Source organism: Lontra canadensis, unplaced genomic scaffold (assembly GCF_010015895.1).
Source record: "Lontra canadensis isolate GAN:19392208 unplaced genomic scaffold, GSC_riverotter_1.0 scaffold133, whole genome shotgun sequence".
Lineage (NCBI taxonomy): Eukaryota > Metazoa > Chordata > Mammalia > Carnivora > Mustelidae > Lontra > Lontra canadensis.
Window position 1 is genome coordinate 3,213,298 of NW_022631127.1, and position 14,901 is coordinate 3,228,198.

General features: G+C 58.0%; 1 protein-coding gene across 3 annotated transcripts; it reads left to right on the forward strand.

Moving 5' to 3' along the window:
- Positions 1-170: 170 nt before the first annotated feature.
- KLF15 (Kruppel like factor 15) lies at positions 171-14,867 on the forward strand. 3 transcript variants are annotated; one of them, XM_032842784.1, is made up of 3 exons: positions 171-284; positions 5,672-6,772; positions 14,457-14,867. In XM_032842784.1, exons 1-3 carry the CDS (start codon positions 181-183, stop codon positions 14,623-14,625), a joined length of 1,374 nt encoding a protein of 457 aa, XP_032698675.1. In that variant the 5' UTR covers positions 171-180; the 3' UTR covers positions 14,626-14,867. The 3 variants fall into 3 exon arrangements, with proteins under 3 accessions (XP_032698675.1, XP_032698676.1, XP_032698677.1); XM_032842785.1 differs by lacking the exon at positions 171-284 and adding an exon at positions 1,095-1,297; XM_032842786.1 differs by lacking the exon at positions 171-284 and adding an exon at positions 4,134-4,617.
- The last annotated feature ends 34 nt before the right edge of the window (positions 14,868-14,901 follow it).

Sequence of the window (14,901 nt, forward strand, 5' to 3'; positions counted from 1 at the left end):
CAGGAGCCCAGACCCACAGCATTCCAGAGAGCCCAGACAGCTCCTGGCCATGCATTCCTGCTCTGGCAGTGTACTGGGAGAGGAGCAGAGAAAACGCTCTTCACCTCCCAGGCCAGGAAGGGAAAAGATGTTAACTCCTTAGAAAGACCTCTGCTCACGTGTCCCTGGGGTGCCTGGAAGATGCCCTCCCTGGGACAGACAGGCTCTGCTTCACCCCCTCCTCTCTCCTTACTGGCTAAGAGACCCAGGGAGGACCGCAGCCCTCAGAGTCCGTTTCTTCATCTGTAAATACTTGGTTGAGGATCCCACAGGGGTAAAGGGCATAGCAGGGTGCATGGCACCTTGGGCTCACTCGTACTTCTTGGGCAAGTCACTCTGAGCCTCCCTCTTTCCACCCGAGTGGAATGCCAACGCGTCCCGGGACTGCTGCGGACTACAGCAGCCTGAGCACGGCCTTTGCAGCCTGTGGAGCACCGCTGTGTCTTCGGGAGGGTGGCCCAAACACCAAGTGTCAGTGACTGGAGGCAGGGGTCAAACGCCGTCAGACCTTCTGAGAGGCCTGGGAGGCAGCGCCTTGAGCGCTCACTTTCCCTGGGGGTAAGAACCGTGATTGCTCAGCAGAAAGACCGTGCCGGATTGCCTAAGGCAAGTCCCCGACTTCCCCGGCTCTCAGCGGGAGACACAGCGGCGGGTGCCGGGCTGGAAGTGGGAGTGGAGGCAGACCTGGCCCGCGCGGCCCACGGCCCCCACCTGGACCTCCACTTTGGAACAATCTCAGGGCTCTGGGCGGGGCCGGAGGCCCGTCTCACGTTCTCACCTGGGGACCAACCTTCAGAGGCGGGTCCCACGGACACCGCGAGCCCACGGCCGTGGTGGGGGGAGGGAAAGCGGCTGGAGACCGCGGGCCGCGCGGGGCCGGTGGCTCCTGTACCGGGTGCGCGCGGGCGGCGGCGGAGCCCCGCGAGCCGCGCAGCTGGGGAGGGGCTGGGGGCGGGGCCGGGCGCGTGACGCGCGGTGCAGGCCAATGGGGCGCACGCCCGGGGCCGAGCCTCCTGCGAGCCTTCGCGGCGCCCGCGGCGTCACGTGAGCCGCGGGGAGTGAGCGCGGAGCCAGCCGCGGCGGGCCAGTGCTCCGCCGCAGCGACCCGCGGTCCAGCGGGCGAGCAAACCAAAGCAGGACCCGCGGCTGGGCCTGCGGCCGCCGCCGGACCGGGAGCCAGGCCGCCGCCCCCAGCCCAGCCCCCGGGGCCTCAGGACCGCCGGGGCCTGGCCGCTAGCCGGGCGTGCGCCAAGTTCAGGTGGGAAAACCTTGGGGAGGCCGGTCGGCTGCGTGGACGCGGCTCCGGGCGCCCAGGGGGCTGGTTGGGGCACGCGTGGGGCAGTGGGAGCGCTGACTGGCCTCTGGTCGTGTGTCCGGGTGCCCCCGCCGCTGTCCTAAGCTCCGCCCGAGTGTCCGAGGAAATGTCGGAGGAGCGGGGTGAGCCCCTGTGCTGGCCCGGGGATCGGACAAGCCCGTGGGAGAGTGACCCCAGTTGCCCATAGACACTTTCCCCGTGCAGGTCCGGGACGCCGCCTCAGCGCCTGGTCCCGCGAGTCCTGCGCGCCTTGCGGGCCGGCCCTCCCATATGGCGGGCACCCGGCCGGGCCTGGCGAGAGGAGCGGACAGGCGGACGCGCCGGCCGGTCGGGGGCCGGGAATGGGGGACGGAGTGGTCTGTGGCGGTGGGGTTACTGTCGGTCACCGCAGCCGTGGCCTCCGGGGGAGGGGGGTGCGGGCCGAGGGCATGGTGCCCGGCGGGCAGAGCTCCAGGGCTCACCGAGGGGTCTGAGCTGGTCCCCCACGTCTTCCTTTCCCACGCCCCTTCCCACACCCGCGCGGGCACCCACGTCAGCTCCACGCACGAGTATGTCGGGGACACCCTCTGGCACAGCCACACTGCTGCCGCGCACCACGCCCCGCACACGCACAATCACACGACACGAACTCACACCCCTTCGCGCACACCCGCACTCTTCACACGTCTTGTACTCCTACTACCCACTTGGAGTCCCTTGGTTCTTTCTACTGACCATGAGCAGATCGGTGGCCGGGGGTGGCGGGGGACGGAGGAGAGGCCGCCCCCACCCACCATGGCCGTCTGTTTCGGGTTCCCTCTTTCCTCCCCACGGTGGTATTCCCAAAGGACCACCCCCCAACCCCCCTCCAGGACACAGAGGGGATGTTTTCTTACCCAGTCCCTGGGGAGCTGACAAAAATCCCCAAATGCTTTAGTCCCTCAAATCACCTTTCCCCCAAGAACTAGGTGGCTCCCGGGAGCCCCCGCCGTCCTACAAGTGGGAGGACGCCTGGCCTCTGCGACTTTGGGGCCTGCGGATGGCGCAGGGAGCGAGACTCTTATTTTGAAGGGCGGCCCCCACCAGCCACCCCCGTGATTTGCACGCTGACCCAATGGCAAGCCCTTGGCGGGCGCTGGGCTTGTTATCAATTACATGTTGTTCCTGCAGCCGCTGTGTCCCCGGGAGGATAAACAGCAGGCCTGGCCGGGCTGGGGGGGGGGGGGGGGGGGCGGAGTCCGGCTGTAGGCCGGGGACGGTGCCCGGAACAGTTTGTCCCCTCCCCCTGCATGCAGGCAGTGTTTCTGGCCCTGCCATGTGCTGCTGTATTTTAGCGCCCCAGCCGGCTCCCTCCAGCCCTGGCGGGACCTTTTTCTACCGCCAGCACCCAGGGTAGCCCCAGAGCCCCTTCTCTGCTCTCAGTGCCTGAGTGTCCACCCAGGCTGCTCAGCCCTGCATTAAATCTTTTCTGCCTGACTCTGGCCATTCTATTCCTGGTGGAATCCCCACACCCCTACTGCCTGTCTGACTTCCTGAAGAACGTCTCATTCACTCAGCAAATTGTGCTAGGTCCTGTTCTAGACTCTAGGATAGTGGTGGACTGGATAGTCAGAACAGCTTGTATTTTGTTGGGGAGGTAGACAGAAGATAAAGTACACAAAGATAACCACGATAGTTTCCTCCTGGTAGCAACTGCTAGAAGAATATAAAGTGGGATAATTTGACAGAGGGTGGTCAGGAAAGCGCTCTACCCCGCCACCCCAGACAGTGACTTCAGAGCTGGGATCTAAATAAGGCATTCCCACTGGGAGCACTGAGGGGAAGAGGGAACCACAGAGAGGGCACAGTCAGTGTGGAGTGGAGCAGGTGGATGTGAGGTCTGGGAGAGATGGGCAAGGCCCAGGTGCTGGGCTGCTGGGAGAGAAGGGGTCACATTTCCTGGAGAAGTTAATAGAAATTCTCTCCTACCCTACCCTACTATACTTACTTATTTCTCCCATTCTTTCTTTTTATACCATTTCATCTGTGAATATCTCAGTTCCCAACTGTGATACTATCATCACACTTAAAAATATTAACAGTAATTCCTTACTATCATGTAATAATATTCAGTTGGTGATCACATTTCAGGGGAGAGTTTTAAGTGGGCAAGAACATGGCCTGATCTGCCTCTTCCCACCAGTTAAGGCCTGGGTTCCAGGAAGGCTGGAGACCCCCTGATTCCTTAGGCTCACAGCAGAGGGACAGAAAGAATATGTGTTCACTTATTTGGAGGTTAATCCTAGTGGCTGGTACTGACCCACACTTGCATGTGGCACCCCCATTGTAAGTGTTCAGTTGTGTTAGCTCACTGAACTCTTTCAGCAACCCGGGAAATAGGCACCACTGGCAGCCTCCCCATCCAACAGACCATGACACAGACACAGATAAGTTGTGCTACCTGCCTGAGTCTGCTCAGCTAAGTTGCAGAGGCAGGAGCAGCGCCTCCTGCTCATAGGGTAGGTTAAAGGGGTGGTAGCAGGGCCTAGGGCTCAGTGTGGGCTCATTGCCCTTCACATTATCTGGCACTTTCATTCCTTCTTAGCATCTAATTCTGTGACTAGTGTGTATTTTGAAATTCCCAGTTTTAAATCCTCAGATGAGTATTTAAAATCAAAGAGCCAAATGTCCTCTTGGTGAAACTGCCCTGGGGCACAGACTTGCCAAGAGCATCTACCTTGCCTTGGTTTCCTGGAGCTCCATGAAGCTTCCTGGATTAGTGGGAAACCGAGATCATTGGAGCCTGGAACAGGTGGGGAAACTGAGATTTGGGGAATGCACAGCTGATGATGATCCTAGCTGGCCCTGAGAGGTCTCTGTCCCTGGCCAGGCTTGTTGACTTGTTGACTATTGGGTAGCAGTGTGTGCCAGGTCCAGGAGTAGTCCTCAAGACAGAGCATAGGGGTGGGTGCAGAGTGATGACAGGCAGCAGAGAATCTCTGGTTTCAGATATAGAAAGTTCCCTTTTACCAAACCTCACTGGTCACTGGGTGGGGACAAAGGTCCACATAGGTGGCCCAATTACAGCTGTACACTGTTGACTCTCCTTGGACACCGGACCTAGCATGGCCTTCAGAGGAGGCAGATGTCCCCTCTCTTCTCTGTTGATATTCTCTGAGCCCCTCCTGGGCACCAGCTGCCACGCCGGGAGCTGGGAACACAGTGGAGACCTAGCAGCCTAGCCTGCCGTCATGGAGTTCATGGTCTAGTGGGAAGACGGGAGTTAGCTGAGCCTTCCTGAGGTGGTGAGTGCACCATGGGGTGGGGGGTACAGGCCAAGGGCATTTTATCTCCCATCCCACTAGGTGGCTGTGAAGTCAAAATGGGGTAGTGGCCATGCAAGTGCTGGGACCTGGGTCCACTTTTGCGCTCTTGAGTTATCACTGTGGGGTAGCGTCCTGTTCACCTAGTGGTAAAGCCTCAGTAAAATGCCTGGGTACAGCTGAGAGCATTTTGTTCTGTCCCTGCCTTTCCCATTTCACAGAGGAGGCAGGTGAGGCTAGAGGGATCTGAGAACGGGAGGGTGGATGAGCTGTCCCCCTTCAGATGGGGAAACAGACTGTGAGGACAGGGGCATATGGGTCTTTAGTCTTTTTTCTCTTTCCCCCACAAATTAGACTTACCTGATTAAAATACGGACTGCTAAATTAAGGTTCACTATCAGATAAAATAATTACTTAAGAGCATGGCCCATTTAATATTTGGGATATACTTGTGTTACAAGTTGCTTGTTTTTTTAAAACCTGAACATCAGATTTAATTGGGTGGCCTCTAGTTTTATTTGCTCAATCTGGTAACCCTACTCAGGCCCCAACCACCCAGGGGTCAGAGGGCAAATGGCCAATCTCCTGCCCCTGCCAGTGACTCAACAAGAATGGAGCTGAGGTCAGGTGTCCTCAGAAATGCAGCCACTCCAGTTAGCTGGATGGGGTTCCCCAACCTTGGCCATTTCAGGGTACAGAGAGCCTTCTCGCGTACTTTCTCACTCTCATGCATTCACGCTCAATCATTCACAGATACACGGGTGTTCTTTACCGAATTGTTCTGGAAAACCTGTTTGAAACCAAAAGTACCCTGGATTGTGCAATGGGCTTGGAGAGCGCTCTTTTGCAAACAGGTGGTGCAATTTCAGAAAACACTCTTGCAGATAGAGTTCTCCCACGGGATGGGATGGAGACAGGACCCAGGCATTTGGCAGTGGGAGCCTGTGGGCCAGCAGCGGAGTGGGGGCACAGGCCCATGAGGTGGCAGGTGAGCATGCCGTCCTCCTGACCAGGCCTCCTTTGTTCCTCTCTGCAGCCGCCAACGGCACGGCCAGGCCAGCATGGTGGACCACTTGCTGCCAGTGGACGAGACCTTCTCGTCGCCGAAATGCCCAGTTGGTTATCTGGGTGACAGGCTGGCCAGTGGGCGGGCGTACCACAGGCTGCCCTCGCCCCTCTCGGAGGATGACAGCGACGCCTCCAGCCTCTGCTCCTGTGCCAGCCCAGACTCACAAGCTGTCTGCTCCTGCTACAGTGGTGGGCCAGGTGCTGAGGGCCAGGACAGCATCTTGGACTTCCTGCTGTCCCAGGCCACACTGGGCAGTGGTGGCAGTGGTGGCATTGGGGCCACCGGTGGTTCCATGGCCTGGGGGGCCTGGCGGAGGGCACCGACACCTGTGAAGGGGGAGCATTTCTGCTTCCCCGAATTTCCTGTGAGTGACCCTGATGACGTCCCAAGGCCCTTCCAGCCCACCCTGGAGGAGATTGAAGAGTTTCTGGAAGAGAACATGGAGCTGGGAGTCAAGGAGGCCCCAGAGAGCAACAGCAAGGACGCAGAGGCCTGTGACCAGCTCTCAGCCGGGCCACACAGGAGCCACCTCCATCCCGGGTCCAGTGGGAGAGAGCGCTGCACCCCGCCTCTGGGCAGTGCCAGTGTGGGCGGCAGCCAGAGCCCGGGTGGGGGGCCTGCATCTGATGGCCCTATCCCAGTGCTGCTACAGATCCAGCCTGTGCAGGTGAAGCAGGAGTCAGGCACGGAGCCTGCCTCCCCTGGGCAGGCCCCGGAAAGCGTCAAGGTGGCCCAGCTCCTGGTCAATATCCAGGGTCAGACCTTCGCACTTGTGCCCCAGGTGGTGCCCTCCTCCAATGTGAACCTGTCATCCAAGTTCGTGCGAATTGCCCCTGTGCCCATTGCTGCCAAGCCCATTGGGTCGGGACCCCTGGGCCCTGGCCCCACCGGCCTACTCATGGGCCAGAAGTTCCCCAAGAATCCGGCAGCAGAACTCATCAAAATGCACAAATGTACTTTCCCTGGCTGCAGCAAGATGTACACCAAAAGCAGCCACCTCAAGGCCCACTTGCGCCGGCACACAGGCGAGAAGCCCTTTGCCTGCACCTGGCCGGGCTGCGGCTGGAGGTCAGTATGACAGGTGACAAGGCGGGTGCTGAGCACAGCCGATGAATCTCTGCTCCGCTGGGTTTGCGGTCAAGGCCTGGTTCACCGTTAGATAAGGCTGATTAGGAAGGGGAGAGGGGGGCAGGCAGGGAGTGGGGCCAGAGCTGGCATGGCTGCCCAGAGGTTTCCTCATCCCTAGTGATCACTAGAGCCTAAAAAAAAACTGGTCTCCAGTTTCATAATGACCAGGTAAGGCTTGCTGCAGCTCATGACCAGGGCTAGGAGCTGGGCCATGGCAGAAGGGCCCTCTCCTTAGTAACGAGGGCAGCTAAAAATGATAGAGTTAAGGGCTGTGTTTCCGAGGGAGCTGTGGCCACGTGTGCACTGCTCCCTCTGGGCCTCACAGCACCCCTAGGGAAAGTACTACCCTCGCTGCCATCTTTCAGCTGAGCAAACAGGCTCAGACCTGCTAGGTAACTTGCCCAAGGCCACAGCACTATGTCAATGGGATTGGAGCCAGAGGGTCCTGTATCAGAGGAGTCACAACCTGGAAATGCTTCTGTTCCAACCAGAGGGACCAGCTTCACTTGCAGATGTTCTTGGACTCACGGGCTGGGCTTGGTCCTTGCTCCCCAGCGGGTACTTGAAGGTGTATTTGGGAATCTTCACAGGACAACCAGGCAGGGGGTGCTGAGTGAAGGTGGAAAAGTCCTTGTAGACTCCATTCTGTGGGGTACAGCAGGGGAAACCAGCTCTCAAAGGATAAGGGGTCTTGCTCAGGGCTATGCAGGCAGCGGGTGGCAGAGCTGGCGGGCCCCTGGGTGGGCTTGGGTACCTTGTCCTGAAAAGCAGGTAGCCGGGAGCTCCCATGGCCAGGGGTACCATGAAAACTGGCTGTCCCAAGTCTTCAGCACACTGACCCCGTAGGAATGTGGCCCCCCAGGAGGGTGGCCTGTGCTCCCACATTTGTGCACTGCTGCCATGGCTGCTGCTTTGCGGATGTGTGCGAGAGAGCAACGAGGTGCGCTCATCTGTCTGTGTGCGGATCTCGCAGAAGGCGGGCAGCTGTGCGTGTGCATATGTGTACACGTCTTGCTTTCTTAGTTGTGTGTCTTGGTGTGTTGCATAACTCCCCATGTTTGTGTACCCTGTCCGTGTGTGTGCATCTGTGTGGGTGTGACCGATGGGGAGCCGTTGGCAGCTTCTGTTTTCTTGACCTGACTCATCTGAGAGCGCTGGAGAGTTGGCCCCCGGTGGGAGGTGCTGGCCCTAGAGTCCTGGCTGGCTGTGGTGTGGTGGGATCGGTGACTGGAAGATCCAATGTGATGCTGCTGCCTCTTTCCATGGAGTGCTGGGCTGGCCAGGGAAGGGACTTCTCCCAAACAGCACCTGGGGTTATGGAGGTCTTTCCTGATGAAGGGTGTCACCCAGCCACTGACCCCACAAAGGCACCCATCAGACAGGCCCACATGGCTTCTGCAAGAGTGGGCACAGTGTTGACACCAGGGTGGCGGTGCCTGGTGTCCCATCCCTCCCTGGGCATCCTGGCACAGTGTGCCAGGTGGGCCCTGGGGAGACAGGTGCACCTGTGGGGCCACTTGTGAGGCTTGACACACAGGTGGGTATGCAGTGTTGCTGGTCGGAGCTTGGGGGTTGGGGGAGAAGCTGAGACACTGGGGCGGTAGAGGCAGGCACTCAACTGTAGAAGGGAGGGGCATTGTGACACCCTTGATAGGGAGTAGCTGGCAGTAACCATGGGGAGCCTCAGCCTAGGTCAGCCTCCAATTCGCCATGTGCCTCCGGGGAGGTCCCCCCGGCCAAGCCTCAGTTTTCCTCATCTGTGAAGTGGAGGGCCTGCTCCCTACCAGGGTCAGGGGTGCAGGAACACTCAGCACTACCCCCTTCTCATTGGTGGTCCTGTTACTCAGAAAGGGTGGAGTCTGAGAAGGGTGCTATTTTGGAGGTACCCCAGACTCCCAGGGACTCCTCTTGGATGCATATTTTCTTGGTGGGGGGCAGGGCTGTGGAGGGGTTGGGCATCTGGCTGGCCAGAGCACTGGTCCGACTCATGATGGGCTTACGTTCCTGGGCACTGTCCCCTGGCCACTGCTGACTCTTGGCAAGTGGCCCCTCCAGTCAGGTAGCGCCACGAGGCAAAAGGGTGTGGTCCTTGGTGAAGGTTGCCGGCTTGTCCCATTCCCCTAGGAGGAGGGGACCTGTCACCTTCTGGGCTGTCCCAGAGAGCAGATGGAACCCTCAGCCCAGAGTGCATCTTACAGAGGCATGTCTCAGCTCCAACACAGTATCCTCTGGAGGTGGTAAGTTCCCCATGGTAGGAGGTGTGCAAGCAAGTGGGAGTGGGATCTGTGGAGGGGATTCAGCTTTGCCACTGTGTGGGCCTTGGCACTGGTCTCCTTGCCCAGGACCCTCTTGCAGGGGTAGGCTGGTGTGTGCCTGGCATAGCAAGGTCCCTTGAAGCTGACCGTGGAGCCATCCCTGGCTCCAACCACTCCTGGGCCTTCAGAGGGCCTCCCCAGCTTCTCCCAAGCTTTCCCTGGAATAGGGTCAGGCCTTTGTGGAGTTATAGGTGACAGAGGCACGGGGAGCTGAAGGTGCCTGCCTTTTGGGAGAGCTATTTCTCTGAGAATGCAAGAGTCCCTGGTTGGCCATCAGGAATCCTGAGCCCCTGGAGATGGACACAAGATGCACATGTCCCTTGTATATGGAGGGTGCCCTCTCAGTATTTGGGCAGGAAGACAGACTGGCTTTGGGGCAGCTTGGTCTGGACAGGACAGCAGTGGTAGTGATGATGACAGTTACGCGCCATATTTTCTGACCACTTACTCTATGCTGGGCACTGCTCCAAGTTCTCAGAGCAGGAATACCTTCCACAAATCTCCACCCTTGCTTGTATACTTCCTGCCACAAGGAACTCATTACCTTATGAGGCTATTCTGGCCTTTTCATGTGCTTTGGTAAACTTAGATTCCTATCCAAACTTCTCATTCTGGCACGATCTGCTTCCCAACCTCCCTTCCACAATGCAGGCTCCCACTCAGGCCCCTGCCCTCTGTGCATCCTCTGTGCATCCTCTCTGTGCCCTCTGTCTCTAGCACTTTCCTCCTGATGGCAATGGTAGTTGGTCTTGCAATGGTCCCTGCTTTGTTCTGCACATGTCACATTAGATAAGCTCGTTGCGCCCTTACGACAGCTCTGTGATGTGGAGGCACCAATCTGTATTTCCAGAGAGCCCACGGGGATGGAGCTCGTGGGCATGGCTCTGGCTGTGCCCTCAGGTGGGCATCTCGGTCCCACCTGACCCACCAGCAGTCTGGTGAACATACGTTTCCCACCTGGGAACTCAACGCCTGCTGCTACACAGCTGGCCTTTCCCTTGTCCTCAATCCCTTGTGCCTGGTACCAGAATGGCTGGGTGTTCTCTCTCTCCCACAAGGCCGTGAGCTCTTTCGGGTGTCATGCCTCTGGGCTAGGGGGAAAGAGCCAACAACAATGGCAATAACAATAGCTCCTAATGCATGTTCTGAGTGTTCCAGAGTAACTCATTTAATGCTCCAAGCAAGTCCACGAGGTGGGCATCTGGATGCTGTCCCCATCTGTAGAGGAGGCATTTGAGGGACAGAACAGTTAAGTAAGGTCTCCTCGGTCACACAGCTAGTGGGTAGCACAGTCTGGAGTTCAACTCAGGCTGTTTGCTCCCCAACCTCCTCCACCCAGACTCAGGACCTCTCTCTAGCCCCCTGGGCAAACCTTCTATGGGAGGTGGCCTGCTCGAGTGGTGGGAAGAAGGACCTCCATCTGCAGCTGGACTTCGGGCAGCCCCCTGAATACTTGCCAGCCTTCTCATATGGGGAGCTTACCACACCCAAGGCTGCCTCTATTTCCGGTGGCCCTGTGAGCAGTTTGCTCTTTATCCTGCTGGGCTGGTTCTGGCCCTGGCACTGTGTCCTGTGCCCCTTTGTGAATTGAATGGTGTCCTCCCCTCCCCCCAACCCAGGTCATCATTTGCCAGGTAACCAGCCCCCACTTCCTTTTGCTTTTGGTCCTGAACCCAGTATTCCTTGTCCCCTCCTCTCTTGGGACATGGTTCTGGCATTCTTGATGGGGCCCAAACCAGACTTTTCCTATCGCGATCTAACTGTCTGGGAAGTGGCTGTTTGTCTGCCTTCCTAGAAGTTTCCTTGCTACGCTCTCGGACACAGGCCCCCTTTGTTCACGGCAGCAGAACATCCTGTTCCGGAAAGGCCAAACCATTCCATCCAGAAAGAATACCCTCCTTCCACAGCTAATATGAATATTAATAACTTCTAGCAGCCCTCTGTGGCAGGTACTGTGGTCATCCCCAGTGGACATGGGAGGCCCAGAGAAGGGTAGTTGCGGGCCTGAGGCCCCAGAGCTGGAATGTGGCAGGGATAGGATTCAGACCCAGTGGTACGCTGCTGGCCTCCTCTCTTAGCCCCTGTGTCACTGCTGTTCCTGTTCAACGAGGCATTTTCTAACTTCTTGCCTGTGCTTGGCAGAGCCCCCAAGTGTTCTTGGCCAGATTGTGCATGATACCACTCCATGGAGCACCATTCCCATTACAGTCCTTGAGACCTGGCTGTTGATAGTCGTGACTTACTGGCTGATGGGAAGGGTGCTTTGCACAAAGGTGTAGTGTGTGCCAGTTGTGGGGCTGTCGTGATGGGCTGCTTCCCTTTCCTGCACCTCAGCCACATGAATCGTGGTGCTGACCCATGTGCCCCTAGACATCAACAGGGACCGGGCACTGCGCTGAGCTCCTTGCAGGTAATCATTGAATGATTGCCATGTGGTGAGCACTGTTCTAAACACTCAATGCCTTTTACAATCCTCAGAGTCCTGTGAGGCAGATCTGTTATTTCCCTGTCTCCAGGTGGGGAAACTGGGCCTCAGAGAGCTTGGTGACTTGCCCAGGCCCTGATCAGTGGCCGAGCTCACTGCCTGCAAGGCCTGCATCTTAGCCACATGGCCTCCCTCCCACTGTGTCGCCTTCAGTGTCCTCAAGTGGCTGCTGTCTGGGAGAATGCATGTGAGGGTGTGAGGTACGGATCTTCTGAGAGCACACTTCTCAGGTCTGTGACTTCTCAGGTCACAGGATGCTGAGGCAGCAGGGAAGAGGTTTGGAGGTAGGGACAACTTGTTCTCGGGCCTGGTTCTCCCACAGTGTCCGCGTGGTCAGAGGGCCACTGTGGTCTTTGTGTCAGCTCCTTTGGCCTCTGAGATGAGTCCCAGAAGGTGGGCCAGAATCCTGAGGTCTTCACTGGATGAGTGAGGAAACAGGCCCAACATGGTTCCTGAGCTTGCTCAGGGCTGCACGGGGCTCCCAGTGGGATAGGGACCTGAAAGGATCCAACCATGTCGCTGGCTCTGTGACGCTGGCAAGCCCCTTGTCCTTTTTGAGCCCTTGCTGTGGTATTGTCTGTTCTCTGGTACTGATCCTGGCTCCCTCACCGGAAAGGGGCAAGACAACCCAGGGCCTGGTGCCCAGGAAGGCTCAGCAAAGGCTATTGCTGGTGGCATCATTTCTGTGGCTTCCTGCCTGCCTGTGTTCTGGGAAGGCCCACCCGTTCAGAAGCTGTGTGTTCAACTCCTGCTGGGGGCAGTGGCCCTGGCCTGGGAGCAGGCTCCAGGCTCTGACCTCCAGCGTGCACTGATGCCACTTCCTCATTGGCTCAGGGCTCCAGAGACACACACTGCCTAGCCAGGCAATGTGGAGGAGGTCAGGCACTCTGCAGTCACCAGGGTGAACAGGGCATGGGAGGGAGCCATGCCAGGACCTTTGCTCTGGCCTTGGCTGCTCTGTCATGATAGGGATGCTGGATCAGGCCCTCATCACTCTGAGCCTCAATTTCCTCATCTGGCAAATGGGCCAGTCAAGCTTCCATTATTCCAAACATATGCTGAGAGCATTGCTCTGTGCCAGCCTAAGTTGGTGCCCTGGGAAATGAAGTGGAGTGGACTCCAAGTGCAGACCCCTGGCTGTTCTCTCAGGACCAGGTCCTAGGCTCCAGAGGTAGCTGAACTGGGCTGAGCTTCCTGTCCTCTGAGTTCCCGGGCAGGCTCCCTGTCCAGTGCTCAGGCCTTCCTACTCCCCAGCTGAACCTTCCCCAAGGCATGTTCCTTCTAGTCCTCGGTAGGCTGTGGGATTAAGGAAGGCCTCCACCCACAGGGGTGGACCTGGTACTTGTGTGTGTGCACACATGTGTTTTTGTATGTACACACACGCCCACGTGTGAGGTGACTGTATGCATGTGCACATATGTAGAGTGGACACGTGTGTGCAGTGCACCCATGTTTGTGGCATGCCTGTGTGTGGATGTATAAAGGGGTGTGTACATGTGCATTTCATGGTGTGCACGTGTGTGTGTGTGTGCAGGCAATAGGACTTGAGAAGAATTCCTTGTGACAGCCCTCCATCCTCAGTGGATGCTTGCTGTATCAGTTGTTTCATGTAAATGCACTTATGGGCACCTGCCATGTGCCAGGCCCTGGGCTGCTTGTGGGATGGACCACAGGGAGGAAGACACACACGTCTTTCCTCATGGAACTGATGGTCTAATGGCACAGACTGACATTCACCAAAAAGTTGAAAATGAATTTAAAGTTAAAGTGAGGTGCATTTAGTGCCATGGGAGCCTAGAATGGGATACAGTCCTGGAGGGCTTTCTTGAGGCAGTGACATTTGAGTGATGGAAGAGAGGGAGCAAGAAGAGGGGAGGGAATCCCATTTCAGATGGAAGGAACGGTATGTGCAAATGTCCTGTGGCAAGAGAGACCAAGGATGGGTCAATGTGGGTAGAGCACAAGTATGTGTGTGTGTGTGGGGAGTGGGATCTCATTGTCAAGATGAGGGTTATGGGGTGGGGGTGGAGGGGCTTCAAATCCTAGAGGTCAGTGACAGCGGTCTCAGCCCTGTGGCCCAGCTGGGATCCTTACCTCTTCCATTAGTAGCTGCTCATTCTCAGTGGCCTCTGGGCTTTGGGAGCATTTGCTCCCAGACAGGCTTAGGCCAAAAGAGGGAGGTGGCAGGTGAACCATTTAAACTCTCAGAAGTATCTTGCGGTGGTGTGGTTTTGTCTGGTGACAGCTTACGGGACCCAGACTTCAGGAAAGCCGTGACCAGGAGCGGGGTAGGAATGTGAGTCTGCATACAGTGTATGTATGGCTGTAGTGAAGGCAAGGGAGCGGAGCCAGGGGCTCTCTGCAGTGCTGGGGAAAGAGACACCTCTCTCAGGCTTCCGTTTCCCCTGTGGATGGGCTTCCTCATGCAGACCTTCCTAGAGCCCTAAGTTCTGCCTGGGGGGTAGCTTCTCCACGGCTAGCAGGGTGCTGTGGAGAGTAAATCCTAGGCTCTGGTGGCTTAACAGCCCCTCAGAATATTTACCAGCTGCTCGCAGGCCCAGATGCCCAAGAACGGACTGCTGTGCGGCCACTGAGCCTTTTATTGACAGCTCTTCCCATTCTGGGGTGGAGGTGGGGGCGGGCTGGGGACAGCAACTTTTCACCAGGGGATTCAGAAGTAACTCAAAACCTGGAGAAGTGTTGGCCCCGCCTGACTGGCGGGCCCCGCCTGCCTGGCCAGGTAGAGCCCTGCACCTGCGCTGCCTTCTGGGTGGGCTCCTGGCGGGGCGGGCCTCTCTCACCGCGGCCCCTGAATGTCCCGCAGGTTCTCCCGCTCCGATGAGCTGTCGCGGCACCGGCGCTCGCACTCGGGGGTGAAGCCCTACCAGTGTCCTGTGTGCGAGAAGAAGTTCGCACGGAGCGACCACCTCTCCAAGCACATCAAGGTGCACCGCTTTCCTCGGAGCAGCCGCTCAGTGCGCGCGGTGAACTGAGCGCCCGCCTGCCCCCGCCCCCTCCCCCTCTCCCGCCCCGTTATTTTGTAGCAATAATTTATTTGCCTCTTCAGAGGGACGTGACAATGTTGCCAACCCACCTTCTGAAGCCCAGGAGGTGCAGGAAGATGGGGGCTTGCCTGGGAGGCGGGAACCCAGAGCCCCCAGCCCGCTGCCTTTCCTAGGAAGACCTAGAGCCTCGCCCGCGTCCCTGGGGGCTGGCACCCCGTCCCCCCCCCCCCCCCCCCCCCCCCCCCCCCCCCCCCCCCCCCCCCC

Excerpts from the sequence above, each read along its gene's own strand:
- KLF15 (XM_032842784.1), top strand. The coding sequence starts at position 181 with ATGCCCTCCCTGGGACAGACAGGCTCTGCTTCACCCCCTCCTCTCTCC. Across the intron at positions 285-5,671 it reads CAGAGTCCGTTTCTTCATCT|CCGCCAACGGCACGGCCAGG; the intron begins GTAAATACTTGG and ends TCCTCTCTGCAG. Across the intron at positions 6,773-14,456 it reads TGGCCGGGCTGCGGCTGGAG|GTTCTCCCGCTCCGATGAGC; the intron begins GTCAGTATGACA and ends AATGTCCCGCAG.